The sequence below is a fragment of the Myripristis murdjan genome, chromosome 19 (genome assembly GCF_902150065.1).
Source record: "Myripristis murdjan chromosome 19, fMyrMur1.1, whole genome shotgun sequence".
Taxonomy (NCBI): Eukaryota; Metazoa; Chordata; class Actinopteri; order Holocentriformes; family Holocentridae; genus Myripristis; species Myripristis murdjan.
This window is the reverse complement of record NC_043998.1, coordinates 21318271-21346259: the sequence shown is the minus strand read 5'-3', so window position 1 is coordinate 21346259 and position 27989 is coordinate 21318271. Positions and strand designations below refer to the sequence as shown.

Below are 27989 nucleotides of genomic sequence, written 5' to 3'. Positions count from 1 at the left end.
TAAACATGTTTAGTTTCTCTTATGTGTGTAATTTTGCGAAGATGCATCTGAGGGACGATGTGACAAATGTAGGATTTCACCTGCAGTGTGTTTTATGTGTCTGAAGGTGGCAGGGAGTTTGTATGGTGCAAAAGGCATCATCTTCCTAAGGCTTGATCGTCATGTTTTCTCTGAATCGATATAGTAGGCAGCTTACACAGCCGATGGTAAACCTGAGGGTTTTTCAGTGGACTCTTCACCTTTTGCATTGGTTGTCCGAGTGTTTCTAGAAGTTTATTCAGAGGTATGGTCTGGATTTTGGTGAAGTCTAGGAGGGGCGGATGTAATTGAACTGTATTAATGTAATAGGCTCATATTTCACCAACAACCCATCTCCCACTTCTGCTCAGGTTTGGCAGTTTTTCCATGTATACGTGTTTTTATTTATATTTCTTTTGGGGAGCTTTTATTTTGATACATGTACTTTAGTTGTGTGACCTTTGACATTTGCGATGCCACTTCCTGTGGATTCATGCTGTTTTCCTCAGTTGGCGGTAGGTTCACCTTAATGACTTATTTTCTGTGGTTCACTCTCTTGGCATTTATGTGTGTGTGCGTGCGTGCGTGCGTGTGTGTGCGTGCATTTCTTTATTGGGTGGAACAACAAACAGATCTACCATCATGATGCAGTGACCAGCTGGTGACTCCAGGGTTTTCGGACCCATGGGTGCTGTGACACACACACTCACACACACACACACACACACACACACACACACACACTCTGACGTAAAGCTAACAGTGAGTATTTGGTGACGCATACTGAAAACCCACTTTTTGCTTACACAAAAGCACAATCACACGTACACACACACACAAACCCACCAGTGTGCGCAACATATTTGTGACACACACTTTTTTTTTTTTTTACACAAATGCACACACACACACATGCACAGCGGGTGTGTTTAGACTAGGCCACCATTCCTATATGGAGATACAGATCACTGTTTTGCTTCCCGAGCATGATGAAGGGGTAATTATAGCTAACCAGAGGGAAAACAGGCAGGAGGAGGGGGGGCGGGAGGACAAAAAGGACTGAGAGAGGCTGGAAAAAGAGACGGAGGAGGGAGAGGAGGCCTTTCTCCAACTTTTCCTGCAGAGCTGGTGTCAGCGGCGGTGGGTGCACGCTCGTATGTGTAACCCCCCCCCCAACAGGCCTGTGAGTAGGTGTGTGAGGACACACGACAGCATCTGCCTCCCCTGTTAACCGCCCGGTGTTTTTCTTGGTGTCTGGAAGTTGCCGCTCTGCCCTCAGCAGCTCCGTCTGTGGCTTGTTGCCTCGGCGGGTTTCCTCCGAGTGGCGTCTTGGAAAAGCGAGTTAAGCTCCAGGCGTTGAGTTTGTCAGCCGCAGAGTTGTCGTCTGATATGTGGTTTGCGTCAATTACAGCGTTTTCGCTCTGCTTCTCCAAGGGGACATTGCTAAAGAAAAAAAAAAAAAAAAAAAAAAAAAAGGTGTCTGGATTCATGCAATAATCCCTGATATAGCTTATAAAACAGGCACTGCAATAGAAATCTCAATTTTAACAAGTCGTTTTGTCTCATATTCAGGGTTGAAATCTTGTTTTTCTTCTTACAAGGTAATAAAATCTACCAGCAGGATGAGATAATCCCACTTGTTTCCAATGCTAATCAACCTTTTCACCAGAATTTTCCTGAAGTGTAATTTTCTTGATCCTAGACTTGCATTCTGTCTTTGTCTTATCAAATATCGCACTGGCAGATTTTTTATTTTACCTTGTTTGAAGAGAAACAAGATTTTTTAACACTGGATATGAAATTAAATGACTTATTAAGATTTGAATGGGAATGTCTGGTGAAGTTAAGGCAGCACAGCATTGTACAATGTTAATTTTATTCCAAAAAAAGTTATGTTTTCCCATGTTTTCCCGAAAATAAACTGGCATTTTACAGGGAAAATCCACTCTTGGATCCTCTTCACAGTGTCAGACATCATCAACGTTCAATGCATGAGTTATTTTGTGGGAAAGTGTTGTAATTTACTTTTTCGGTGCACATACTTTCTCACAACCTGCCTTGCCTTCACTGCAAAAAAATCTCCCTCTAACAACTCATTTAGTCTCAGTGTTACAATCTTGTTTTCTAAAAACAAGGTAAAAATTCTGCTAGTGGGATGAAATAATCCCTCTTGTTTCAAATGCAGTTTTACTTGTTTGAGGAATTTATCTCTGAACAATATAAATCTGCTGAAACAAGGCAGAATAAAGCAGATCAGCTCATCAGGATCAAGAAAATGACACCTGACTCAAGAAAATCTTGGCAACAAGTTGATTAGCATTGGAAACAAGTGGGATTATCTCATCCTGCTGGCAGATTATTTTTACCTTGTCTGAAGAAAAACACGATTTTAACACTGAAGACGAAACAAAATGGAGATTTTTTGTCTTTTTTACAGTGCATCATGTCTGTGGAAAAATACACCAAACAACAAAATGGATCCAGATTTTTTTTTCAATGTTAAACTGTTTCAGGATGGATTTCTCCCTTTAAACCCAGAACAGTAATAACAGAATTGGTTTGTCATGGGTATTTATCAAAATGTGGTGGCAGGCAGGGGGAAAAGGGAGATTTAAAGCAGCTGATGTCAGAACGTGATGAAAAAAAGCTGACAGGAGGACGGAGGAGGAAGTCTGGCTGCTTCAAAGTCTGTGGAGGAAAGGATGAGGGAGGCTGGAGGAGGAGAGGAGGAGTAGTAAAACAGGATGAATATCTCCCAGACAGAAAGAGAGAGAGGGGACGTCTTTCCAGGAAATTGCTTTCACACAGTGTGAGGGCCGGCCAGATATGTTGAAACCATTTCCAGCGCCGGTCGGGTCTTCTCAACCAATCCAAGTAACGTTTCAGAATCCACTGCTGAGCCAGCCGTGAACTGCAAAGTGTTTTTTATGCGAGACGAGAAATATTTTCAGGTAATGGGCAGCAGACGGCTCCAATTATAGGTAATGGCTTGGAAAAGGCTCCGTGTTGCTGAAACGGTGCAGTAACAGCGCGGCTCATGTGCCGCTAAACGCTCGTCGGTGTGAGTTTTGGCGGCCGGAGCAGACGAGCCGCCTGCCAACACGCCGGTTTTATGAAGTACGACTATCGCGTTCAAACACGACCAAACTTCATTAAACTCAACTTCTCACATTAAGTAATATCATAATTTTATCGCAGCCGCGCCCGTTAAAGCCAGGATTCATGGAGCGGTTTGTAAATCCTGGTTCTGCGTCCTGATTGGCTCCCCGGCGGCCAGACTGTTTTGAATTAGGCCTCCGCACCCTTCAGCGGCCCGTCCACTAATTTGACTCCTAGAATAACAGCAGCTACTGTGTTTTTCATGAGTCTGGAACCAAACGTCCGTCTGGGGAGTCTGCAGTGGACACAGGTGCTCTCTCTCTCTCTCTCTCTCATGTGTTTTACTAGTTTAGTGGCAGAAAAAAAAATCCCAAATGTCTTGTTTTCATCAAGTCTGTTTCCTGATCCAATCTTTGCTCTCCATTTCTGTCTGTGAATTTGGAGGTAATGCATTCTGTGAGCTTCTTTTATGTGTGTGTGTGTGTGTGTGTGTGTAAGTTTTGTGCATGTGTATAAATGTATGCATGTGAGTAGAGTGTGCATACTTTGTGGATCATGTGTGATTGCGTAAATGCATTTACAAACATTGTATGTGCATTTATGTGTATGCGTGTTTGAGTGTGTGTGTGTGTGTGTGTGTTTGTGTGTGTGTGTGTGTCTTCTAGTGATGAATCCAATTCAGTTTACAAATGTTACTATCAATGATGTCACAATATGATATCTTTTAAACAACACTTGAAGCATGTAATCTCCTAATTTTTTTTTAAGTATTCTCAGCATTTGGAATCAGATTACTCTGCGTTATTATGGTGATATCAGATTACAATTTTTGTAATCAGATTACAGTTTTTGTAATCAGATTACTGTGGTCCTGTTACCTAGAATAAGAGAGCTCGATTACATAACCTGACATCCACCATCTGCAGAAAGTGAATTGTACTTTGAAGGACGGTGGCATGACAGTAAAGCTCAGTGCAGATTCCCTTTAAAGGTTTGAGTCACTTGAAGACTCTTAATTACAAAATACAGTTGTTGTTTTTTTGTTTTTGTTTTTTTTTTTTTAGAAAATATTCACCTGTCTATTAGAGGAAACATTTTCTCCCAGAACAGATAAACGTAAAAAGAAGCTTAACTCTAATAAACTTCACCAGGGCGCTGAATCCTAAATTAAATACATGATAATAAAAGTTCACGACTTCTGTTATCTTGTGTCTCCCAAAAAACATACACAGCCTTTTGGAATGGAATCTTTAATTTCCTTTCACACACACACACACACACACACACACATACATCTCTGTACATGAAATTATTCATGTAGCTCCAATATTATATACTGGAGCAGCTAGAAGACAGGCCCAGAAATCCTTTGCTGTATGGACACACACACACACACACACACACACACACACACACACACACACACACACACACACACACACACACACACACAGCCAGCAGCAGTGTATCATCCTCGTTGACGGCGTCACAAATCACAGTCTGGCACGTCGGCCTGATAACGCCTCATATCTCCGTTCACTGATTCTGACAGGAAGTCCTGAAGTCCAGGGGCACCAGACAGGAAGTGAATGTCAAAAAAAATGCATTTTCTCATCAGGCATGCTTGCAGCAGGTTTGTTTTGAAGTCTAGAGCTTTTGATTTGATTCTTCCTTTAGTTTGGTTTGCTTGTACAGGTGAGAACAGTGCCATTTGAAAACCAGGTGACACTTACAGGTGCTCTGATGAAGCAAGATGATGCATTTCCAGTTCCACCAATGAGAAGCTGAGCCCCACTGCACTAACTTCTTCAGATTTACCAGCATGTCTGAATGAGAAATCAGTGAGAAATCAATTATTTTGTTAGTAATGAATGAAGTTGCCACAGAACTTGAACGGAGTAGGACAGCTGGCGTGTGGAGCTGCTGTGAGGTTTATTTTTTCATTTTAATGGAGCCAGGCTAACGACTCCCATAGGCTTCAAGTCTTTATGCTAAGCTAACACAAAATGCTACCCATAGGAACTGAATTACTGGACGAACAGAGGTGAAAATGGTATCCAACATCTATAAAAAAAAAAATCTTGGTAAGTTGGAAAAAGGGTATTCTGCCCAAAAAGTTGAAGTATTCCTTTAATGAAAACTCCAAGTCTGTCATGATTAGCCTCAGTTAGATTTGTTTTGATGACAAAATCTCTAACCTGTCAAGATTTTACCAAAAGCGTGAACCTAAAATACAGCCAAGCAAACTTTCCCCCTCTGGTTCAGACCAAAGAAAGCCAGCGACACTTGATATGACACAGTATCATCCTGTGGGAAATCCCCCACCTCTCCCGGTTTCATTTTCAAATCCCCACCATCAATCCACAGTCACACGCATCCGATCGCATACATGCATAAATGTGGCTCTTGCTTACGTCGGCCCGGGGTGCGACGCTGATTAGCTTCCTGGCAGGAACCCCACCCCCGCGGGACGCTGGGTTCCTCCCGGAGAGCCGGGCCACGGTGGAGGGCTGCAGCCGTCTGGGTTTGTTTGGACTGCGCGCTTATTTCCGTGAATTCTGACCTGGCAGGAAGTGTGGCGGGGAGACGGGACAATGGACTATTGTGAGGCTGCGCTTTATGTCCATGTCAGGCTAAAACAGGAAGACACACACACACACACATACACACACACACATACTAACATGCACTTAAACACACAGAGCGAATGCCCTCATGTCTCACTCCAATTCTTCCACATTTTCATTACTGTACTTTTGAAGACTTTCATTTGCCATTTTTATTCCCTAATCCCGGATCTTAACTCTTTCCACTACAAGCCTGAGTTTAACCTTTTACTCCGGCCTAAACCCAACATCCTAATTTTAATCTCAACCACAAACTCAAGCCCAAACCCCACACTCGCCTCTCGAAGACGGAACGAGTGACGAAATGGCCCCAGTTTAGTGAAGCCTCCCCATCCCTGTGAGGACTTTTGTTCTTCTCAAGTGCAGAAATACAAGACCACATACACACTGCCCGACAGGAAACAGATATACACACACACACACACGTACATATGCACACACCCAAACCCATTCATACACAAACATTATGGTACACAGGAGGATTTGACCAATATGGGCTTTGAAAGGCCGATATGACGCCTCTGAGACAGTATCTATATATTTATCCATCACAGGACGCTATAATTAAATCATAACTGAGCACTGACATGAAAACAAATGTTCAAAGAAATAATAAAAAAAAAAAACAAGCTCATTATACTATATTATATTTTCCAGGCTGTTTTTCTGTAGCTGTGCAGGGAGGAACCTCCATCAGTCACTCATCACACATTTTTATGCTGAGCCCTTTCCCTGACGCTGTTTTTATTCTGTTTTATCCTCGTCATCACTTTCATTGTCACTTTTGCCGTCTTTTATTTTGTACTGTACTTTGGGCTGGCCTTTCTGTGTGCTGATCAGATTTGATTTCACTGCGACCATCTCATTTTATAGGTCTTATTCTTCTAGTATATTGTTTCTACTTTTCTTTGTTTCAGATAGTCTCTTTTTGTCTGTTTTTTTATGCAATCAGTTTTTTTTTCATTTCTTTTCATAATTCATACTGTATTTTGTGAATCTTTTGTTTTAGCATTATCCTATGAAAACTTTGTAAGGTTATTTGAGATACTGTAAGTGGCACAAGTAAAGTTTCAATGAAGGTGCGCTATGCAAAATTAATAATGGCTGATAATGAGAACCATGTAGACTCCACCACTAAACTACGCGCTTAATCTGTGTTTTTTTCTTTGTCAGTTGAGGCTTAACGGTTCTCAGTTTTACAACAGAATCTTTAAAATCAGAATGGGATTAGGATTAGGACAGTAGGACTCCTTGGTTGCTGTTTCTAAACACAACAAGACGGACCCTCCTCCCTGGCTAAGGGCGAAGCCTAGGATGGTGACGGAAAGAAACGGCCGCCCGAATGTAACGTCACCATCCTAGGAGGAAAAACAGACCAACACAGCGTCGCTCTTCATCCTCCTCCTCTCCCTCAGCGCTCGCCAGTGTGTGAAAGCCAACCCCAGATTCCATTTGTCCATTTGCCGTTTTGTCTTTTGGCTATATTTCCTTTTTTTTTTTTTTTTAAACGGTTTGTGATTTTCGGAGCTTCTTACTGGATGCTGTGCTATTGATCTGGCACCGTGCTCTGTGATTGGCTGGGAGCTGCACACCTGCTGCCCAAAGGCTGACACCCAGAAGAGTCCCGAGCTCAGCCAAACCAGGCAGAGGGCAGGGTCTCTGCAGACACACACACACCAACACACACTGCTAGTGGCTCATAAATGATGACTGTGAGGGATTATTTTTGCATGAGTCTATCCGTTGATCATTCTGCTTTTAAATCTGCAATAATCCAAATTTCCGCATGTTGAAAGCGAGGACCATTTAGATTCAACTGACACAAAAGGTGCAGAACAAGCTTGAAATCAGATGTTTACTCTACATGGTTGTCATCATCAGTCCAGTTCTCCACGTCTAAACGGTTTTCCATTGTTGTGATTTCAATTACTGCCGCTTTAATAAAAGACAAACATTAGTTTTATGAAGCATCAGTGTAACCCGCCTCGATACATGACCATCTTCGCTTATAGCCGACCCTCCCGTCTCAGAAAGCAGCACCGCTCTGTCACATACCTCCAGCTCTGTAAATAGAAAACACAGCCTCCCTTCCTCCACTTCGCTCCCTTCCCTTCCCTCCTTTCACAGCCGCTGTGAAGCCGTCCATCATCTCAGCCCAGAGCCCGCCGCTTTCATCTGACCTGAAGGCTGACATGACCCGGTTCACAGGCTGTGTATGTATGTGTGTGTGTGTGTGTGTGTACATGTGACTGTGTGTGAATCTGAAGGTGTGATAACAGAGCAGAGACGCTTACATAAACCGTAATATGTGTTTACTCTGTTGAAGCCACTGGATGGCAAAGCCTGAGACCTTTGAGATAGGAGAGGTCAGGTCTGTGTGTGTGTGTGTGTGTGTGTGTGTGTGTGTGTGTGTTTTAGCATTATGAGGAATGTGAGTGTGTGACCTTTCCGATCCGTGTGTATGGACCGCTGACCTAGAAGAACGACCCTGTGTGTGCTGGTTCAATGGCCTGGCTTCACTCACACCTTCACCTACACACACACACACACACACACACACACACACACGCAGACAAACACCTCAAACATGAGGTACGGCCATCCGACATGACCAAAAACATGCCATACAGGCTTCATGAGTGTTTGGACACATTTGACAACAAGTGGAGGCCGAGCCAAGCCGTGCGAGTGTTTTCCTTCACCTCAGTGTAATTAGTACTCAATACACTGGGCTGCGTGGCATCTTAATGACAGTGTGTGCATCTGTGTCAGTAGGTTTGTAAGTGTGAAAATAGCAGTATGCGGTCAGTCGCTCTGTGGAAGAGGCAGACTACAGACTGAAGTTTCTATTTTCGTGCGGAGAGAGAACTTTAACAGCTGGGTTTTTTTTTTTTCTTCTTCATTTTTTTTTTCTGTGAATGAGTGACTGGTGTTTTGTGCTCCGCTCTGCCGTTTCGCCAAGACTTGTAGTCACTTGTGATAGAATTTCTGCTCCGATGCCAATTCTGAAAGTAATTGATTTCATCTGTGCATGGTGCGCACAATGGTTCACATTGTAGAGTCCTCTTTCCATGCATTTATGTAATGTTTCACAACTGACTTGCCGCTGCTCTTAACGTCCAATACAGCGGTGCTGAATTTGAACTTGATGTTTCCGAGGAAGTTTTTGGAGAGATGGTGCCAAAGTGCAGCAGCCGTTCACTGGTGCAGTAAAAGCTCCTACAAAAAAACAAACAAAAAAACAAAATGCAAAGCTACATTAAGCAATATTACATGCATTTTGTTGCAGTAAAATACATCTTGGCAATGTCAGAGTCATCACTGCGGTTCTTCTCGCCACCATGCAATTTACAGCCAGCCTTTCCTGGTTGGAGCTTTCTGAGTTTCTGTAGAATAAGCTCCTCCTCTGCCCTCCCCTTCACCCCGTCACCGCTTCAGCTTCTTTCACAGCATCCCTGAAACGCCACGTTTTGCAGATAAACATATCCAAATTTTACCGTCACTACGATCTCCACTGCAGTGATAGAAAAAGTGAATTCAAAGCAGCTTGCCTTGCAGCTGGAAGTCTGTTTGAATTGGAGATCAGAGACAAAATAATCCAAGTATTCCCAAATCTCTTATGAGAGAGAAATGCATCCCTCATTTCTCATCCAAAAAATACATTTTGTCCCCCTTAAATTCCTGGTTTGTTCAAGCGATCTGCCTTGAACCCGGAAGCAGGACTGACTCCATTTGTTTATAAACTGAATTTGAGCTCTCAGCACCTTCTATTGGTCAGAAATCGCTTATTGCAGCTGCAGGGAAACTCAGATAAACCCTGCATCTCTATGTAACACCACAATTTCTTCACTGATTTTGTCTGTCATCTCACTTTTTTTGTAAATTTTTCAATTCTAAATATTGGTGTTGAAAAAAATTAAATATTTTGGGAAGAAATTTTGTAAATTTATTTGTTTATTTATTTATTTGTTTAGTATACTCACTTTCCCTCAACCAGCCTCATCTATTTCTGCTTCAGTCATTTCCTACAGAATGCCCTTCCTCAACGATCGGGGGAGGGCTGACGCTCCAACTAAATGTATACATATAGCATGCATGTATTTCCTGTAGTTGCAATGAACAACTGCAGTGCTGAATTAATTGTTTTCCAGCTGAGGAACACTGAGAGTGTGAGAGTGGATAAAGAACAAAGCCATGGTGTCACATTGTTCATATGACAGAAAAAGATGCTGAACTGGGTGTTTTATTTCACCTGCACCAGCATCATATTCACAAAGATGCAAGCTGCAGCTGCATTGCATTTTGGTCTGTTTGATGCTCCTGTGGTGCAGAAATTTGTCTCTGTCCTCTTCAACAATGGATTTCTCCTTGTATGATTACAGATCACTGGTGCAAGAAGGCCTTGCTCTCTGATTGCGAGGCACTGACAGTAACACCTTTACCATTTACTGATGATGTTTTAGATCATTAAAACATTTGCTGCTGTCAAACTAACTGCAGAAATAACTTGAGATCATATTACCTGCATTTAATTATTCATTGGAATAAGAAAAATGCATCACCTACAATTAAATGGGGCCAGAAATGCATAATAGTTTTTTTTTCTGTTAGGAAGTGTTGCGGTAAGATTCCTCCTTTTTTCTTGAGATGTTGAGAGGGATCAGCACAACATGCAGAGAAAGAAGAGCAGGGTACAAGAGGTACTATTAGTACAGTGGAAAATAGAGAAAAAGAAAGATTAAATGCAGGGAAAGGTCTGCACACCTGAGATGACGCCAACAAATAACACCCGTGTTACTATTTCTCTCTGCTCGCTCTCTTCCACAGTAACTCTCTCCTCTCTTCTCCTCTGTTCTTCTTGTTGCTCCTCCTGTCTCTCTCGCTCTCCTCATCTTTTTTTTTTTCTTTCCTGCTGCTGCTGTGATTGCCTGTCTCCTTGTGGCTCCATGCCCAACCACCACTGGGTAGCATTCCTCACCCAGGGCCAACGGGAAGAGAGGGAACGGGAGGAGGAGGAGGAGGAGGAGGAATGAGAGAAGGAGAGTTAGAAAAAGAAATGAGCAAGAGAAAGAACCACAGCAGGTCTCCTTATATAGAGACTGATGTTATATGGGCACCTAAACGCTGCTGTGACCTTCCTGAGGAGGTGAAGGCTGACTTTTTGGAGTTGTTTGCTGCTCTCTGGGTTTCCGATAGTGCCTACTGGCCATAAACCTTCGCTTTCAGCAGGTCTGTTTATAGTCACATCCACTCAAGTCTTAAGCTGCTCACTGTGCTGTTTGTTACTCCACAAATACGGCCCGGCCGCAACATTACCGCACCGAGGACTACAAAAATACTCATAGCATGCAGACATACATGGCCCCACTCTTTTTTGGGGGTGGAATGAAATGACATATATATATAGAGAGAGGGTAACATACGATGCTTTCACTGCTGAGGTGCAAAATCAAAATTTTGCTGAGAAAGCAGAGTGGACTCCACCCTGCCCTGCAGCTCCTGTTTCTATCCAACGCTTCCACTCATGAGTGCATGTGCACGCTTGCAAATGTGGGTTTTTCATGCGTGTGTCTGTGTGTTTTGAGGCATGTGTGTGCATGCATTCAGAGGAGCGTGTGTCTGTGTGTGTGAGGCATCTGCACTGAGAGCTGCTGGCAGATGGAGCAGTCAGACTGTGGGTATACGGGGACGGATAAAGTTTGGCTCAGCGTGAAACCCAGTGGAGCAGAGGAGCCACGCAGACACTCCTGCTCTCTGTGCTGGTTTGACTTGACACCAGTCTGCCTCTGCCTTCACTGCTCCTGGGCTAACACACTCATACAACCAATTAACTGTGCAAATAAAATCAGAACGTTACTGTTGCAAATGTGCATTGTGACGTTTGCAAATTGGCACTGAGATCTGCAAATGTGCACCCAAATTGCAAATGAGTTCCCAGATTTGCCAGTGCATGTTGACATGCATGTTGTAATGAGATTTGCAAATGTGAATCCATATCTGCAAAAATATGTATGGATGAAAAAGTATGCATTTGGATTTGTAATCAAATTCGCAAAGGTTCACAGATTTGTAAAAACATATCTGGACATGCATTTGTAAATATGAAATTGAAGATCCAGACAGATTTACATATAGGGACTCACATTTCTAATTTGGATACACATCTCAGTAGTACTCAGTAGTAGTACATTTGCAAATATCAAGTCTAGCATGTGCAAAAAATACAGCCCTGATTTCATTTTTATTTTTGATTTAATGATGCAAACATTGATTTCTTCATTTTATCAGCCTTTTGAAAAGGTCATTTAAATAACATCAGCTTCCATTTCAGTGTTAGGGCTAAAGCATTATTCTTAAATTTGTGCTAGAGAACTCCCAGTTACTTTATTGATGCTTATATTTATTTATATTTATTTTTCTATCATATAATTTTGCTTTTGTCTGCATAATTTGCAAAATATACACAGAGAGAGGAAAGTCTAAATCCTAATGGGAAGCTCCCAGATGTAACTGTACGGATGTGAAGCAGGGCTTTATTGAGGAAAGCATGCATGCTCAATGTTGCACAAATAAATAAAAGCTAAAATGAGGATGAAGAAGGAGACTGAAGTATTGAAAACCCAACTCAAAAATGTTGCTTGCATGTGCATGTCCAAACACTTGACTGTGTGCTTGATAGAAACAACATTAAAATGAAAGAAAACAATTGCACTACTGTATAAATTTGACTATATTTGATGGACATGTTGTGGAATTCACCTAAAAAGACTAATTAAGTATGCAGTGTCTCTTTCTGAATAAATTTAAGACTTCCCAATGCAACAGAATGCAATCACCAATAACAGCAGACTTATGCCTTTTAGAGGGTGTGCTTTTATCCACAGCATTTTACCACAAATGCAAGCTGAATGCATTTTTTTTTTTTTTTTTTTTGAATGGAAAGAACCCCTTAACCCTGGCAGTGTTAGTGCCATGCTCAGCCATTTGAGCCATTCAGGTCCAACAAAAAGGAAAACAATGTCCGTTTTAAAATTTTTGCAAGTTCTTTCCAGCTTCAGTTTGTTTGCCATATAACTCTCAGATGTTCATAGCTCTCTCTCTCTCCCCCCCCACACACACAGTACTACACAGATGGAAACTGAAGCCAGCGACTGATCATCTCTTGGCTATTCTCAAAGCTTTTACATATGAGTCTGGAAAGGCCCTGCAACAGTCTAAACCAAAGTTATCTGGAAGTATTTACAAAGTCGTATAATTAGATCAGTGGCTTTGGGCAGCAGTGGAAAATATTCACTGTATAATGTAATGACAGAGAGGGAAGAGGAGGAATGGCTGGACGTGCACTCGCAAGACGTGTGCGGATATTATGCACATAGCCCGCTAATACCACACATCTTAAGTTAATTAGAGAATGGAAAGGCATGAGAGCGGAATGAGACAATATCCCTATCCTTATCCATGTCTTTTCCTACACATGCCTCCTCTAGAGAATGACTCATTTACAATACAAGAGTGTGTATGTGTGTGTGGGCATTGTTTAGTCTGTGTCCTCGCCGGGTTGCAGCCCCCTTGACCCGACCAGATCACCAGAACGTCTCTGAAAACCGTCACAGGTTTGTTTATCTAAACGGAGCAGGCAGCACCAGAACCAGCCTCCCCCTCCTCCTCTTTCTTCTCCCTCTTCTTCTTCATCTACCCATCTGCACGTCCATCCTCTCCTCCATCCATCACCGGGCCTCAGAGTCAGCCTCCACCAGCAGCATACTTCTTTTTCATCAGTGCAGGCTGGACAGGCATTTCCTGTGGGCGGGGACAAAGAGCGGAGGCATTCCTGGGCCAGGCACCTCCACTTCCTGTCTGTGTTGACACCCCGCTGGATGGCGAGCAGTCTGAGGCTCCGCGCTTGTAGGACGTTTAGGTTCAAGGCCTTTAGCTTCAGCTCTTATCCGTGATGATAGCTGAGCAAAATGGTAGATTAAACTTAAATTCCTGCATCACCAACCTTGCGAGCAAACAAGACTAAGGAGTACAAGGTGAAAAGTGGCCTGATAGCACAAGTGAACAAAATATTCCTGCAGACTTTCAAGATAAAGAAGCCCTGGGGGAGATATGAGCTGCAGAAACGTGTAGAAAACTCAGACTTGAATAAGTAGAGAGGAGGTTTTTAAAGCTTACGACTCACTTAGCTGCCTTCTCCCCATGCAGGCTTGTCAACAACCAGCATGCATATTGTCTTCTTTCAGTCTTAAACTTTAAAGCAAAGACTGTGGGAATCCCCATGACTGCAAAACTGAGGTGCTGGGAGTTTCCTGTCATTTCTCCCTGACCGCCTCCTTTCACCGATCCCTTTTAAATGAAGTCTACGGGTCTAACGATTCACTCATTGCATCGATTATCAATTGTGCTAATTCAGCTGCACCGATCTGCTGCCGGAGATGAGCAGATCGAATTGTTCTGACGTCAGCCTAAATCGATATGAAATGCTTTTAAAATGAACCACTCATGATCCCTAAAAACAAAAAAGAGCAGGAGACCTAAGGTTGTGCTGCTGTGACAGAATTATTTTTGAAATAAATGTTTAAGTAATTGTTGTTTTCACATTTCATACAGAAAAGGATAGTCTGACATTAGTGCACGTGTTTAATGGATATAAAATGTTGGTTAAGATGACTGAATTGAATTGATGATTTGAATTGTAGTTTAAAAACTTGAAATGATCTCAATTATTTATAAAAAGGGAAAAAATAGTCTATTGTCAATCACAATGGATCTGGTTAAAGTTGAGAGAAAAAATCAAGTCACACACAACCTGGACACGGTCTGAGTGTTTGTAGGCTTCACTTGGCTGCTGCCACATAGATCAGCGGCTGCCATCTCACTACATCACAGCACATAGAAAGAGACGGCACGGCTTCTCAGCTGCAACCTCCCCCAAACTATATCTGCTGCCTCACGTCTTATTTTCAGCTCCATACATGACTGGAACGCTGTGGATTCCAAGGCTCTCATGCCAGCATATGGTTTCCTATGGACTTCACTGTGTGTGTGTGTGTGTGTGTATGTACGTGTCAGGGGGTTAGAGAAGGTGTTACGATCGACTGCTGTCCTCCCAGGAGGCAACAGCTGCACCAAAAGCGTTGGTATTCGACAGCTGTGCTGATGCAGAAGGGGAATGTGAGGGTGTGCTATATGGATGACTGGGGTGTATATGGTGTGTGTGTGTGTGTGTTATGGGGAGGTGGTTCGCTCTATACATAGCTGACGGTGATGATAGAGTGGTTCCCTTGCTGACACGGCAGCAGCATTAGAAACAGGATTTCCTCCCTCCTCCTGGCGTCTCGGCCCACTTATGGAAACACCACAGGTGATAAACATATTTTTCGAGCGGTGTTATATAACACGGTGTGTAAACTGTGAGCCACAGTCCGTCATCATCATAATGCCTGACACCACCAACGTAAACACAAGCATATTATTTTCTCAACCTGTACTCACTTGGCCAATGAATCTAAATGAGCTGCAGAAAAGAAATATGCCTTTTCCAGCTAAAAAAAAGAAAGACCATATCATCATTTAACTTACATTAGTTTGATATTACTTTGAAAAATATGTCTTAAGCTTTAAAAGGAGGGTGAGCTGAGTTTGGATAAAGGTGATGCTGGCAGGGACATTAGGCCCCCATGATAAACGTGTGTGTCAAACACTAATGACACTGGTTGATTGTGTTTGATGCACACGATGAGATCAGTCCCTCGTGTGGATTGGATTTTCATATTTTCATCTCCTGTGACAGCACCAGCTCTGAGACTCTGAAACTGGATTTGTGATGTGTTTGTGTGTTCCTGCTGCCCCCTACTGGCCCCCATCGTGAATCAATGGGGAATAACACCACCGCTGATCAGAAGAATAAAATAAACATATTTATTCAACTTTTAACATGCTCGTTAGTGTGATACCAAAGCTCTTCGAAACGGTCCACGCTGAACAGACTTGGAATGTTTTTGGTGATGCTGCACCATCGATCCTCCTTCTTGGTCCTTAAAAACACGATGGAGATCTTCAGAAGTGTTCCAGGGTATCTACATGTACCAGAGAGTTACATTTAATGCTTTTAAAAACATTTTCAAGGTACATTTTAACCAAATTTAAGACAGATTTAGAAAAAAAAAATCACCTTTTGTTATTCATATGAGCACAGGAGGTAAATATAAAGGTACGTGCTGTATATTTGGTTCTGTGCTGAGGTCATGTTTAGGAATATGGTCGACTACTGACCACATTTACATTTCTAAAAGACTCCTTTATTAGATAACAGCCGCTGATGGAATAAATCTAATAAGAACTTTTTTTTTACTACACAGAACTTGGGACATTTAAGTCCACAGATTTTTGTGGACTTCTCTCTACAGATGCTAAAGTGAATTATTGAATTATCTGGTTTCTTGTTTGCATGTAAATACATAAGTGTATGTGCAGCATGTTAGTGCAAAGGAAATGTTAGATCCAGATTTTGTAACATCAGAAGTGTTTGGTTTCATGTGGAAGGGCTTGACTAATTTTTACAAAGAGAAACTGAAAGATGGATAAATTAAATTCAATAAAATGTTTCTGTGTAAATTAAGGCCTCATAAATTCAAATTCAAAGGCATGTGAGGAATTTTTAAAAGGACCTGCAGACAGTGTGTGCTCTCCGCTCCTAATTCACCCAAGTGTACCTTTCTACTTGTTTTCACAGAGGGAATACAGAAGCTCAATCTGCTCGGCATACTCAAATCCCGGCCTGCAGAGAGAAGAAAAAACTGTTACTTGAAAGCTGCACTTGGCATCTTTGCATGTTGGCTCCCAGAAATCCTATATTCCAAGGCCCAGACTACATGATATTTCTATCACAACGATGTTCATGTTAGATCAAGAGACAAGAGAGGCCACACAACACATCTGACCCTGACTAATCAGCACAGGCATCCACAGGAAATTGACAATCAACACATTAACATGAGAAGTTTGTTATTTTTGTCCATTAGTGTGAAAAAACTCATGGGCTATTTTGGAGCACAGATCCCAGTTTTTGCAGCATGTCAAGCTACACAGGTTAACGTTGCCTGACTGTCATTCTCAGACTTCATATTCATGCATGACTTTGGAAATTTGTTGGCTATGGGAAACTGTCAAATCGGGCTGACTTTGTGTAGTCTGATACCTGCAGAGGGTGACATCAGTGAAGTGCACACAGGCACACTCATATTTATTAACCTGGTTGGTCTGAAATGCTTTACACCAAAGGGACAAAGAGAAAAGAATCTAATAGCTGTTTCTGCATGAAGCGCATGAAGCTCACTGCTGTTTTTTTTTTTAATAAACAAGAGTAGTTTGATGGGGTTTGATAGTGGAACAGTAGTTTGATGGTGGAGCTGTAAGTGCTGAACACATTTATCCTTCCGTCTATCCCAGTGACTTTGCACTTTAAACTGGTGGGACAGCTGGAAGTCCTAAAACATCCTGGAAGTCAAGTGCAAATCTATCCATGACCTGCGACCCCTCGCCCCTCCAGGCTTCACCTTCCAGGTGTCTCCAGGATCAGAGGGATGTTGTCCAGTCTGGGCTCGTTGACAACATCTCGGAAAGCCGAGATTCCGATGTGTCCTTTCCCGATGTCTTCATGACGGTCAAGGTGGCAGCCCAGCTTACCTGGGAATCACAAAGACAGAACTGGTAAAGATGATGGTGGTTTACATTTATACAGCAAGGCCCACATTCACAAAAGTGCTCTGGAAAAGGGATTTTAAGAAACTGTCCAACAAGAGATTTCAGGATATTCTTAGGGCTCATGAGGACAATTTCTTAACAGTTTCCAGTTTTTAACCAACTTTTCTTGGCCTCGTACTTCTACTTCTCAAACAGGGATGACCGTGATGCAAACAAGCATAAGAGTGGGACTTTAAGTCTAAAATATGTGATTATGTTAATGAACTTAGATGTTCTGTTTTCAGAATCAGAAATACTCTTTTCCTCTCTTCATCTTGCTGCAACAGATGTAATTTAAGTGGAAGGTATGGTAAAGTTAAGAAATTTTCTAAGGACAAAATTTGCTTTTGAGAATCCCGTTCCCAAATAAGAGACTTGAGATCATACTTTTGAACTATTTTGATGAGAGAGTTGATTTTTCCTTATGACTAGAGTTGGACAAAAACTGTATGTAATATGAAACCTTTCCCTACAATCACTTCTATTTGCATGTAAACAAGTGAATCTGTAGGAAAACATCCACCTGCACAAAAAGTGATTTATACCTGCACAACCACCCAGTTATCTCAGTAAACTTGTATAGAAACTGTTTTAGGTGTGAAAAGGTTGCCTCCAGTTTTTACCTTTGGAGTCGTTGAGATGGATTGCTTTGAGATAGTGAAGCCCGACTACCTGATCAAACTCATCCAGCATCGCCTTCACTCCTCCCTCTGCAGCCAGGTCATATCCTAACAAGACAAATGACTCTTCAGCCTCACCAAGAAATACAAAAACACCTCCAATCCAGCCCTTACAGTACCTTTCAGTATTTTGGGGCTGCATTTCATTGCTGTTGAGTGAAAACTTTGCATCTCTAAAGCATTATCACCATTTATTTGAGTTTTTCCAAAGCTCCAACATAAAATACACGCTTCATCGGTTTCTGGTGACTGTACTGGGCAAACAACATGAATCTTGGGCGTCACTTGCCTGCTGCAAAGGCGTGGCAGGTGTCCAGACACACTCCTACTCTGGTCTGGTCTCTCACCTTGTCTATGATGCTCCTCAGCTCGGAGAATTTACCGCCCACCGTGCTGCCCTGACCACTCATGTTCTCCAACACTGACCACATGGACAAATGAAGAAAAAAAAAGAAATCAATCAGATGCACCCAATCACTGAACTAATATTTTCCTCTCCTTCACATTACATCATAAACAGAGGAAATAGATTCAACCCCTGTTGTTCATTCCTTAAATACAGCCTGAGGCCACTTTTTGCCACACCTTACATGTTTTTGCAGGCATATCACCAGTGGCATTTTAGGTATTTGAGTCAAAAAGCTGCAGACAGCTCTGTGAATCAGAAGTAATGCAACACTAGTGTAAAGCCTGTAGTCACATCCGATAATTAGAAGTAATGTGTTAACATGAGGGGCGATCCCAGATCAAAAGGCCCTGGTACATGATGGCAGCATGCCAGCAAAAACTAAATTTATGGTCTGCTGCTTGGTTTTGAAACACGCTGACTTGAGCTAATGAGACTTAATCCCTGAATAGGATCAAATCTGTACATTATAGCCCAATTTTAAAAATTACATCTGATATGAATAACTTCTAATCGTTCTTTTAGTGGCACTGGATTTGAATTAGTGGGTCTGGCCACAGCTGCAGAACTCCAGTGACTCAAAGGTGCACACTCCCTGAAATAAACGTACCTGTAACCACAGCAGGGGTTTGCCGGTGAGCGTGGTTAATGGCCGCCGCTATCTTGTCCACACACTGCTCGGTGGTGATGGAGCCCAGCGAGGAGCCCGGGTGGAAGTTGTAGAGGTTGAGGCCCAGGGCGCTGCAGCGGCTCAGCTCGTCCACAAGCAAGGCCTGGCTCTTCTCAAACACATCTACAAAAATAAACAACTCAATGAAATGATCCACAAAGGCAGTCACTGAGTGTGGGAGAGAGATGGAAACACATCGAGAGTACAGGATCAAGGGGAATCGGTGACCGGGAGAGGCGTCTATCAAACAAACCCTCTTTAGGAGATCCACAGTTCATCAGGTAGGAGCCGTGAGGCAGGATGTGAGCCGGGTCGAACCCCTGCAGGGTGCACTGCTCCTGAAATTTGGCAGCTGCGGCTTGGTCCAGCGCAGGCCTCTTCCATGAGCGCTGAGAGCCGAGGAACAGGGCGAAGCTACGGCCTCCCATCTCCGTGCAGGACGCCACTGCTTTCCATATCCCACCTGAGGACAAAAACAGGATTAATGAGTCAGTTTGCAACTTTTAATCAAACGTTCAGGTGCAGGAGCTGTGATTATGTTTGTTTATATGACTGAAGCCAGCTTTAGCATGAGGGAAAATAAGATCTTGCCTTGAATGCCAACATGAGCCCCTATATATTTCTTGTTTCCACGGTCTCCCCTCTTTATCTCCCTTTCTTCCCCCCTGTCTCCAGCCCCCTCTTCCTCCTTGTCTCCTTCCAGTGTCTCCTCGGTTTTCCTTTTCCTTGTCCCTCTCTTTTTTGGAGCCATGCTGCAAAGAAGACATTAAAACACACAGCTTTTTAAGCAACGACTATAAATCTGCCAACTCCACTGCCATCCTGACCCTCTCTAGTAGGGCTGGAACGATATGTTCATCTGAATTATCCTCTAGTTTGTGGAGAATAAGTTCCATAAAGCTGTGATTATCCTAAAGGTCCCAATGGGTCATTTTATACAGTGACATCAAGTTTCAAAAAATGGTCTCACGTCAATGAAATGGCTCCTATGGGGGCTAACATCACCACACATGAATCAAATGTGGGTCACTGAATCCACAAGAGTCTCAGCTCTCTAGTCAAAGCCAATTGATGCAACAAGACTGTTAAGGCCCCAGTATGCATGAGATTACGGTCCCATGCCATTTAGCTGGGCATGTCTGCAAAGGTGAGAACCGTGGGTGTCCAAAGAACACATTTTTATTGAGATATCTGGAGGTCAAAGGTCAAGGGGACCCCTTTGAAAATACCCAAGCCAGATTTTCCCCAGCCAAAATTTAGCCCAACTTTACTGCAATATTTTACTGACATCCTAGCACAACATGGTCGATACTACGAGATTCCTTGGGTCACTTGATAACAATATCTTTACTATATATCGATTCAATATTGTACAAAATCGACAAAAATCGTAAAAAAAAACAACAACAAAAAAACGAATCACGATACTTAACTTGAATCGTTTTCCCCACCTCTAGTCTTTAGTGCTTATTATCTGCCACTTTCAGCTGTGAATGTGCGCTATGGTCGAGCCACGGCGGGGTTACTGACGCACAAAGCTTTTACTTGCACAGATGCGCTAAGCTTGGATCTCCAAAGTTTGTGAAGGTCAACACGCATGTTTTTTTTCTGCGTCCCTCCCGGCGGCAGGCAGCCAGTCAGAGCGCCTGCCAGGGTTGCCAGATCTGTGAGACAAAAGCAGCCAAACAGCATCTCAAAACCAGCCCAAAACCCGCCCAACCGGGTATAAAAACGGCCCAAAAATCAGCCCAATACCAGAACTCAAAATATGCCCATAAAAATCCATATATGTTGCTTTTGAAGTCCAACAGCATTGCTATAATTGCAAAATGCACTATAATATCTATAAAATAACATCATAAACATTAAAGGCAATTTCCCAGGCAAAGGCAATTGAAAATCATTTCAGCTCACCTGTTAAACTGCTGGTTGTCTCCAACATAAAAAAAGAACGGGAAAAAACTCCATGAACTTGAACTATTTACAGCGTTGTCCAGTTTCTTTTTAGACATGTTGAGATCCCTCGCCCCGGTCCCTGTCATACAGAACTGTATTGAACAAGGCCAGCATCTCTCTGGTGGGCTCAAACTCGTGGCAGCAGATTTCATTAGTCATTCAAAATATGTATCTTTATTCACAGGCATTATTCATCATCTGTATGCCACGGGTCTGCCCAAGCCCAACCCGCGGACAAAATTTGTTACCCGCGGCAACACTTAAAAAGTATGAGGGACGAAAAATGACAAAACAATAAATAAATGAATAAATAAATAAATACGCATATAAATATATAAATGCATAAATAATTAAATTAATAAATATTTCTACATTTATTTATTTATTTATTTCTGTTTTTATTCATGCATTTATTTATTTATTTTTACATTTATTTATTTATTTATTTCTACATTTATTTATTCATTTGTGTATTTATATATTTATTTTTACATTTATTTATTTATACTTTTATTTATTTCTACATTTATTCATTTATTTATTCCTTCTTTTATTTCTACATTTATTTATTTATTTCTAACGTAGAAAATGTAGAATGTAGAAATACAGAAATAAATGTAGGAATAAATAAATAAATGTAGAAATAAATAAATAAATGTAGAAATAAAAGAAAGAATAAATAAATGAATAAATGTAGAAATAAATAAAAGTATAAATAAATGTAAAAATAAATATATAAATACACAAATGAATAAATAAATGTAGAAATAAATAAATAAATAAATGTAAAAATAAATAAATAAATACATGCATAAATGTATAAATACACAAATAAATAAATAAATGCATGAATAAAAACAGAAATAAATAAATAAATAAATGTAGAAATATTTATTAATTTAATTATTTATGCATTTATATATTTATATGCGTATTTATTTATTTATTCATTTATTTATTGTTTTGTCATTTTTCGTCCCTCATAAAAAAGTAGCCCAATTTGGCGGAAAAAACGCGGACTTGGCAACCCTGGCGCCTGCCCAGGCTGCCCGCTGGAGACGCTTCATGCCGAGCAGCAAAATGGCCGACCATCAACCCAACTGACTCCACAGCGCTTTCAAATTCAAATTCTTCTGCACATACAAGGTTTACACTATCGCAGCGTTAGTACTTACTTACGAAAAAACAGTAGCTTACTAGAGTGTATTTCATTATCTGCCCACTGAACTTAACTTACTTGATTATCCGCTCAGGCGTCGCTGTTCTTGTAGCCTCGACGAATGCCTCAAAAAGCTAAAAAAAAGACTCGCACTGAAGCACTTTAGCAGGCTAGCCAGCGCGCTAGCTATTCTTCATATGTGATTCCTGAGGTGAGTACCCGAGATAAAACGATAAACGTACTGCATTTTCCCCACATAGAATTGCAAAATGACGTTGTTTGTATGCACATACGGGCGTTACATAATCCCAAATTCACGTAGGGTCTTTGCTAATGTAATACGGTGCAAAGCTAAAGGCTAAGTTAACGCCGTAACGTTGAGCTAGCCAGCGGTAAAGCCAGTAACGTTAGCATTAGCAGAGGTAGGTGGCTTGGTGCATTTGAGCAAACTAGCTCACTAGTTGACAGCTGATCTCGGATTAGAAGGGTTTCTTTTTCGTGTGGGCTACCAGCTTTTTTAGGACGTGCTCGTTTTCACAGGTGATGCTAAAAGAGATCGGCGTTATTGCCTTGCAAACATCACTCGTTCATGTCAGCTAGCTCGGAGTGTTGTAGTTTGCTAACTTGTGAAACATCGGTGGATAGAAGAAAACTTGTCGCAGATTGTAGTGAAATTACAGTTTATTTCGCCTTGTGATTTTTTCCCCCAAGCCTTCTACGTGGTGTTACTGTCCTAAACTTAACGCCAGCGAGGTGTTTGTGTGATTTTTCCTCGATTTTTTTTTTTTTTTTTCATAGCGAGTTCATGCGAATCTAGCATACCGTGGGTGCTGAAGCGACACAGATGATGAGGTTGTAATATTAATAGTGATAACAGGTAGCTAGCTTCTCTGCAGTGTTATTTGAAGGGCAGTTTGGACATCATTTGAAGGCACGTCTGACAGCTTTGTCGTTTTCTGATGCGCCAGGCCTGAGGTCAGGAAAAGCTTCACGATGCCTGATGGTGTCGTTTTCCATGAATCCCGACTGCTTGGAAGAGTTATGGCACCGAAACGAAACTGTGCAGGGATACAAGCCACAGTCAGGCCTTACATGTTCAAAATGTCTGCTCTGTTTTTGAGGGTTATAGATGAGCAACCTAAGTTCTGACTGCATGCTTGCGTGGTCAGGGTTTTTACTGTTCGCCGCACATTTATATATTGGGGATCCAAATGACAATGCAATATTTGCTACCCCTAGGAGAGTCAATTGTGTGGGTGGGTGGGTGCTCTTCTCTTCATGCTCCATAGCTCCCATAGCTGGTAAACATCGTAATCTTCAAAATATGCGCACATTCCAGCCAGAAATCATTTAAAGAGATGCATGGGTTTCAGGCGTAATTGCTGGCTTGTTCTTGTTTACATGACTGTGTACAGTGTCCTTCAGTTCTTTTTGACAAAATATGTTAGCTGACAGACCCCTCAGTGTAAACTCTCTAAAAGGGTTTGGAGTAAAGAGGGTGATCAGCTTACAATTTTCTGCATGCTTAGGATGAGGATAATTACAGTGTTTGTTGCCCACATGTCCAGCAATATTCTTAGCTCTAGCACCTGATGGCTGATTCATCCTATCAAGCATGCAGCGAGTCCACTGTAGCTCATACACATTGATGGAGGCTCACATGTTCATGTAGCAACTGTGATATTGTCCTATGCTGTCCTGATTTATGCTGATTTGCAGCGATTGCTATGATAGTCTGTGTTACGTGAGCATTTTTGTTTTTTAACGTTAATACTAGAAGTCATGGGTTTTCCGAGAAGCATGATGATTTAACGGTGATGTGTAATCAAATGTTGAAATGTTTTTGTCTTTTCTCTGCTGCTAGAAAGGAGTATCAGGACAGGAGCAGTAGTTCATGGAAGACAAGAAAAGGAAAAAAGACGACAAAAGGAAAAGGGAAACCTCTCAGAAGGTAAGCAGATTCATACTTCATATGTTTATTGATAGGGCTTTCTTGGTATATTAGACTTAATCATCTGTTTGTGTGTGCCAGTTGGGCTCTGTTTTTGGAGACAGGAGAGTTGTGCTTTGAGTTGACTGAATTTGTCATGATGGAAGGTTGTATTTCTGAACAAAGTGTCTTTATATCAAAAGGAACTGATGTCATTAAGTTTATGTAAGAGCTTTCTTGAATGGAGGCCTCATGCCAGCGGCCACCTAAGAGCATTCATGTGCACGGTTAAGTCAGTGTTTCTGAAGAAGCAGTTAATCAGTATTAGGGTGATCTGATCGTCTTCTCTCCATGAGCTAAGTTGAAATTTGGTGTTTGGGGTTGGGGGTGTTTTGGTCCAGGCACCGCTTCTCACATACCAGTCGATGTTTACACATATTGTCTATTGAAAAAAAAAATTGTATCTAGAATGTGACGTTGTGATGTGGAGATTGAAGAAGTTTGTTCACATCCTCTTTATGCCACATCACACCTTAGAGTTTAAAGATATTTCAAATAGTTCAAGTGAATTTGTGTGACCCAAATGTCAATTCCACATTAATAAAACAGAGCTGATGTCGAAAAAATCATTTTCATTAAAACCACAAAATAACTGATGCTAGTTAACTGTACTAGCTAACTGTAGGCCAAACTCTGGGCAGCAAGATAGACATGAGGCTAACTATGAATCTCTTTTGATTGGCTGTTTTACATCACTGATCAACACAGTGTGATGTCTGATTGGGGCTGGGAAATATATTGATATTATGATTTAAGACTGGATATCATCTGGGATTTTGAATATCATTATATTGTGAGGGAGTATATGTTTTCTCTTTTCCTGGTTTTAAAGGCTGCATTACAGTAACAGAATGAATTTTCTGGACTTAGACTGGTCTAGCTGTTCTAGTATTTGCCTCTGCCTGCTTGGTCATCATATCAGTTTTCTGCCTGTATTCATTCTGAATTATGAGTGCTGCTGCACAATCATATCAGTGGGCTACTAGTGATTTTGACTCACATACTATGTGAGCATAACACCCTGTGTTATCGGAGAATTTTTTTGAGTCACCGACTAGTGCATCGAATCCCAGAATCCTCCGTCTCCTCCGTCTCCTTGTTCTTTAAATGACATCTACCTGAAAGGTACTGTTATGAGAGTAGCGTAGCACCTTTACACAATAGGGCAATATGTAATTTGTGTGTGTAGTGAATGTGTGGTTGAAGGAGTATGAGAGAGTGAGCGGCAGAACAGTGACTGAATGTGAGCAGAGGAAAAGGTTAGCACTAAGTTGTCAGACTAGGCTACAGTGTGTTGGTTAATAAATGCTGCAGCTTCTCAAGACCAAGAAAAGTCCTGTTTGTTGTTTCCCAAATGCTGGACCGCGGCCCATCTACACCCCAAAGCAGTCAACCTAAGGGAAACACTGCATATCCACATGGAATGATTATTAAAAATGTCTTGTGATGATATTTTAAGGATACCTATTGGTGCTTTCATGAGATACGTACATTGTCAATATTGAGGTATTCAGTCACAGATATCGTGATATTTGAATCAGTCTGTGTTGCCCAGTCCTATGTCTGAGACTACCAGCTTGTGAAAAAGGGCTCAATTATTGCATAGTGCGTTTTTTTTTTTGTTTGTTTTTTTATATATATCTTACAAAGTAACAGGTTAGTAAGCACTTTCACCAAATTACAAATTGTTTCATAAATATTAAAGTGAGAGTGTCCTCAACATTGAGACTTACAAGTCAAAGTCTTCTTTTAATCTCCTAAGCCTGAGCTCAGCAGTTGCAAATACTTGCTTTTTGGTACATTTGGATGCTTTTGGTCAGAAATAACAAAATGGAACTTATGACAAAAGTTACATCATCATAGAAAAGGCACACTTACCCATTTGTACTCTTCATGTCAAACATTTAAGTACTACCTTAGTTTCAGGAATCGCTTGTCTTCAGTTCAAAAAGCAAGCTCTCCATATCACCTTTGTCTAATAATGGTGCTTTTAAAATCTCTTTTTCCCAACCTAAAGACATGGTTAAAGTAGATACTTGTTTTTATATTTATCCCAAGATATGTTTTTATTTTCCCAAGACAATTCCCACTGTGTCTTCCTATCATTCACCTCTCTGGCTTTTATGCAAGAGCAGAATGACACAAGTTCTAAAGAGGGATCTGCCATTTTAAAATCGTACAGAAATGCACAACATTGCTTTAGTGTTTTAATTTCTCCTTCAGGGACGTACTGAATCAATAAGATTGCAGAAACTTGTCATAATGTTTTCCTCAGTCATACCCATCCAGATCCTTTACTGAAAAGAAGAGCAAATGGTCACACTCTGAGACCTGAGTTATGTTTGGACGACATCTCTCAGGGTTAACAGAGGACTGCTAAAGGCCCAACAAGTCTCAACAGCTCTTAGATCTTGAATTGAGGGATGATTATTTATTATACCTGGCACACCTTGATGAGAGATTGCTTTTTTCTTTCTCTAACCACCATAACAGATTCTTTCCTCTAAACCTCATGCTGCCTCTTGTCTTTTTTTTCTTAACTCAGCCCACATTATTTTACTGATGTTTGACATGTTGAATGGATGGCATGCCACTCATTAATGGTGTCTTGACTTTGATGTTGTTTTAAATGATGAATTGGCAACTGATGTGCTTTTTTCTGTCCCTTTTTAGGTTGCAGAGCAAAAAAACAAAGGTAAGGTGATGCCTGCTGTAGAGTGTGTTTGGTTGCTTTGTTAACAAAAGCTATCAGTATACTCAAGCTGTACTTATCATTTTCTGTATTTGTGATAGTTCATTGGCTATGGTGATTGGTGGTGCATTCCCACTCTAGTAGCATGCTGTCCAATAGGTTTCTAGATAATACCGTCTCCCTTTTCCTCTTTTATAGTTTCATCAATGTGTCTTTTGCTATATTGTTCATGAATGTTGCTGTTAGCTTGTCTGTCAAAACAACAGAGGGTTTTATTAGCATCTGAAAGAATTTCCTACCATTCTTTTGATGCAGTTTTCTAACTTACTGATAAACAGAGGAGGGAAAAACTAAGTTTACTGAAAATAAACTGTGCAGTGTGATGTACCAGGTTATGTGGTTCTGAATTTCATCTCCTTATTTCCTCCCCCTGCCTCTCCTTTCCTGCAGTGCCAGATTTGACCAAGCCGGCGTCAGCCCAGTCTCCTGCCACCCAGAGCAGCTCTGCCTCCCCCAGCCCTGGACCCACCCCCTCTGCTTCCCCCTCTCCAGCCACCCCGGGCCCTGGCAGTGCTGCCACCCCATCACAGGGCGGCAACAATGCCAAGCGCCTGGCGGTGGCCAACGGACAGTCCCCCTCCACCACCGGTTCTTCCTCCACCGCTGGCGGCCCCAGTGCTACTGGAAACGGCAATACAAGTAGTGGTGGTGGTGCCCAGGCGCCTCAGCAGCAGCGCTACATGCCGAGAGAAGTGCCGCCGCGATTCCGCTGCCAGCAGGACCATAAAGTGCTACTGAAGAGGGGTCAGCCGCCACTGTCCTCCATGCTGCTGGGAGGGGGAGGAGGGGGAGGAGTGGGTGATGGCCCCAATGCAAACATGGCTGCTGCCTCAGGTGAGAGTCAGAGTCGGTGAAATTGAAGTAGTAGGTTATGTTCAAGATGGTTT

At 41.8% G+C, this 27989-nt stretch overlaps 2 protein-coding genes across 5 annotated transcripts in view; one reads left to right on the top strand and one right to left on the bottom strand.

Annotated features, from left to right (window-relative positions):
• Nucleotides 1-15642: 15642 nt before the first annotated feature.
• LOC115377487 (probable endonuclease 4) lies at nt 15643-22553 on the bottom strand. Of its 3 annotated transcripts, none has more exons than XM_030077265.1 (9): nt 22439-22553; nt 19837-19997; nt 19499-19708; nt 19186-19368; nt 18459-18590; nt 18113-18217; nt 17303-17432; nt 16460-16524; nt 15643-15823 (listed from the first exon to the last, which is right to left on the bottom strand). In XM_030077265.1, the coding sequence occupies exons 2-8, from the start codon at nt 19994-19996 to the stop codon at nt 16464-16466; spliced, it is 981 nt and encodes a 326-aa protein (XP_029933125.1). In that variant the 5' UTR covers nt 19997; nt 22439-22553; the 3' UTR covers nt 15643-15823; nt 16460-16463. The 3 variants fall into 3 exon arrangements, with proteins under 3 accessions (XP_029933125.1, XP_029933124.1, XP_029933123.1); XM_030077264.1 differs by lacking the exon at nt 22439-22553 and adding an exon at nt 20679-20871; XM_030077263.1 differs by lacking the exon at nt 22439-22553 and adding an exon at nt 20697-20870.
• tnrc6ba (trinucleotide repeat containing adaptor 6Ba) overlaps nt 22459-27989 on the top strand; it is a 23628-nt gene continuing 18097 nt past the window's right edge. For both annotated transcript variants that reach the window (XM_030077261.1, XM_030077260.1), the window contains exons 1-4: nt 22459-22571; nt 24225-24311; nt 27024-27045; nt 27493-27936. In XM_030077261.1, the coding sequence (XP_029933121.1) occupies nt 24255-24311; nt 27024-27045; nt 27493-27936 (523 nt within the window). In that variant the 5' untranslated portion in view covers nt 22459-22571; nt 24225-24254. The remainder of the gene's footprint in view (nt 22572-24224; nt 24312-27023; nt 27046-27492; nt 27937-27989) is intronic.

Coding starts and splice junctions, on each gene's coding strand:
- LOC115377487 (XM_030077265.1), bottom strand. CDS start 19,996: ATGGCTCCAAAAAAGAGAGGGACAAGGAAAAGGAAAACCGAGGAGACA. Junction 18,591..19,185: donor AACCCCTGCTGTGGTTACAG/GTACGTTTATTT, acceptor CCATGTGGTCAG/TGTTGGAGAACATGAGTGGT. Junction 18,218..18,458: donor CTGCCACGCCTTTGCAGCAG/GCAAGTGACGCC, acceptor TTGTCTTGTTAG/GATATGACCTGGCTGCAGAG.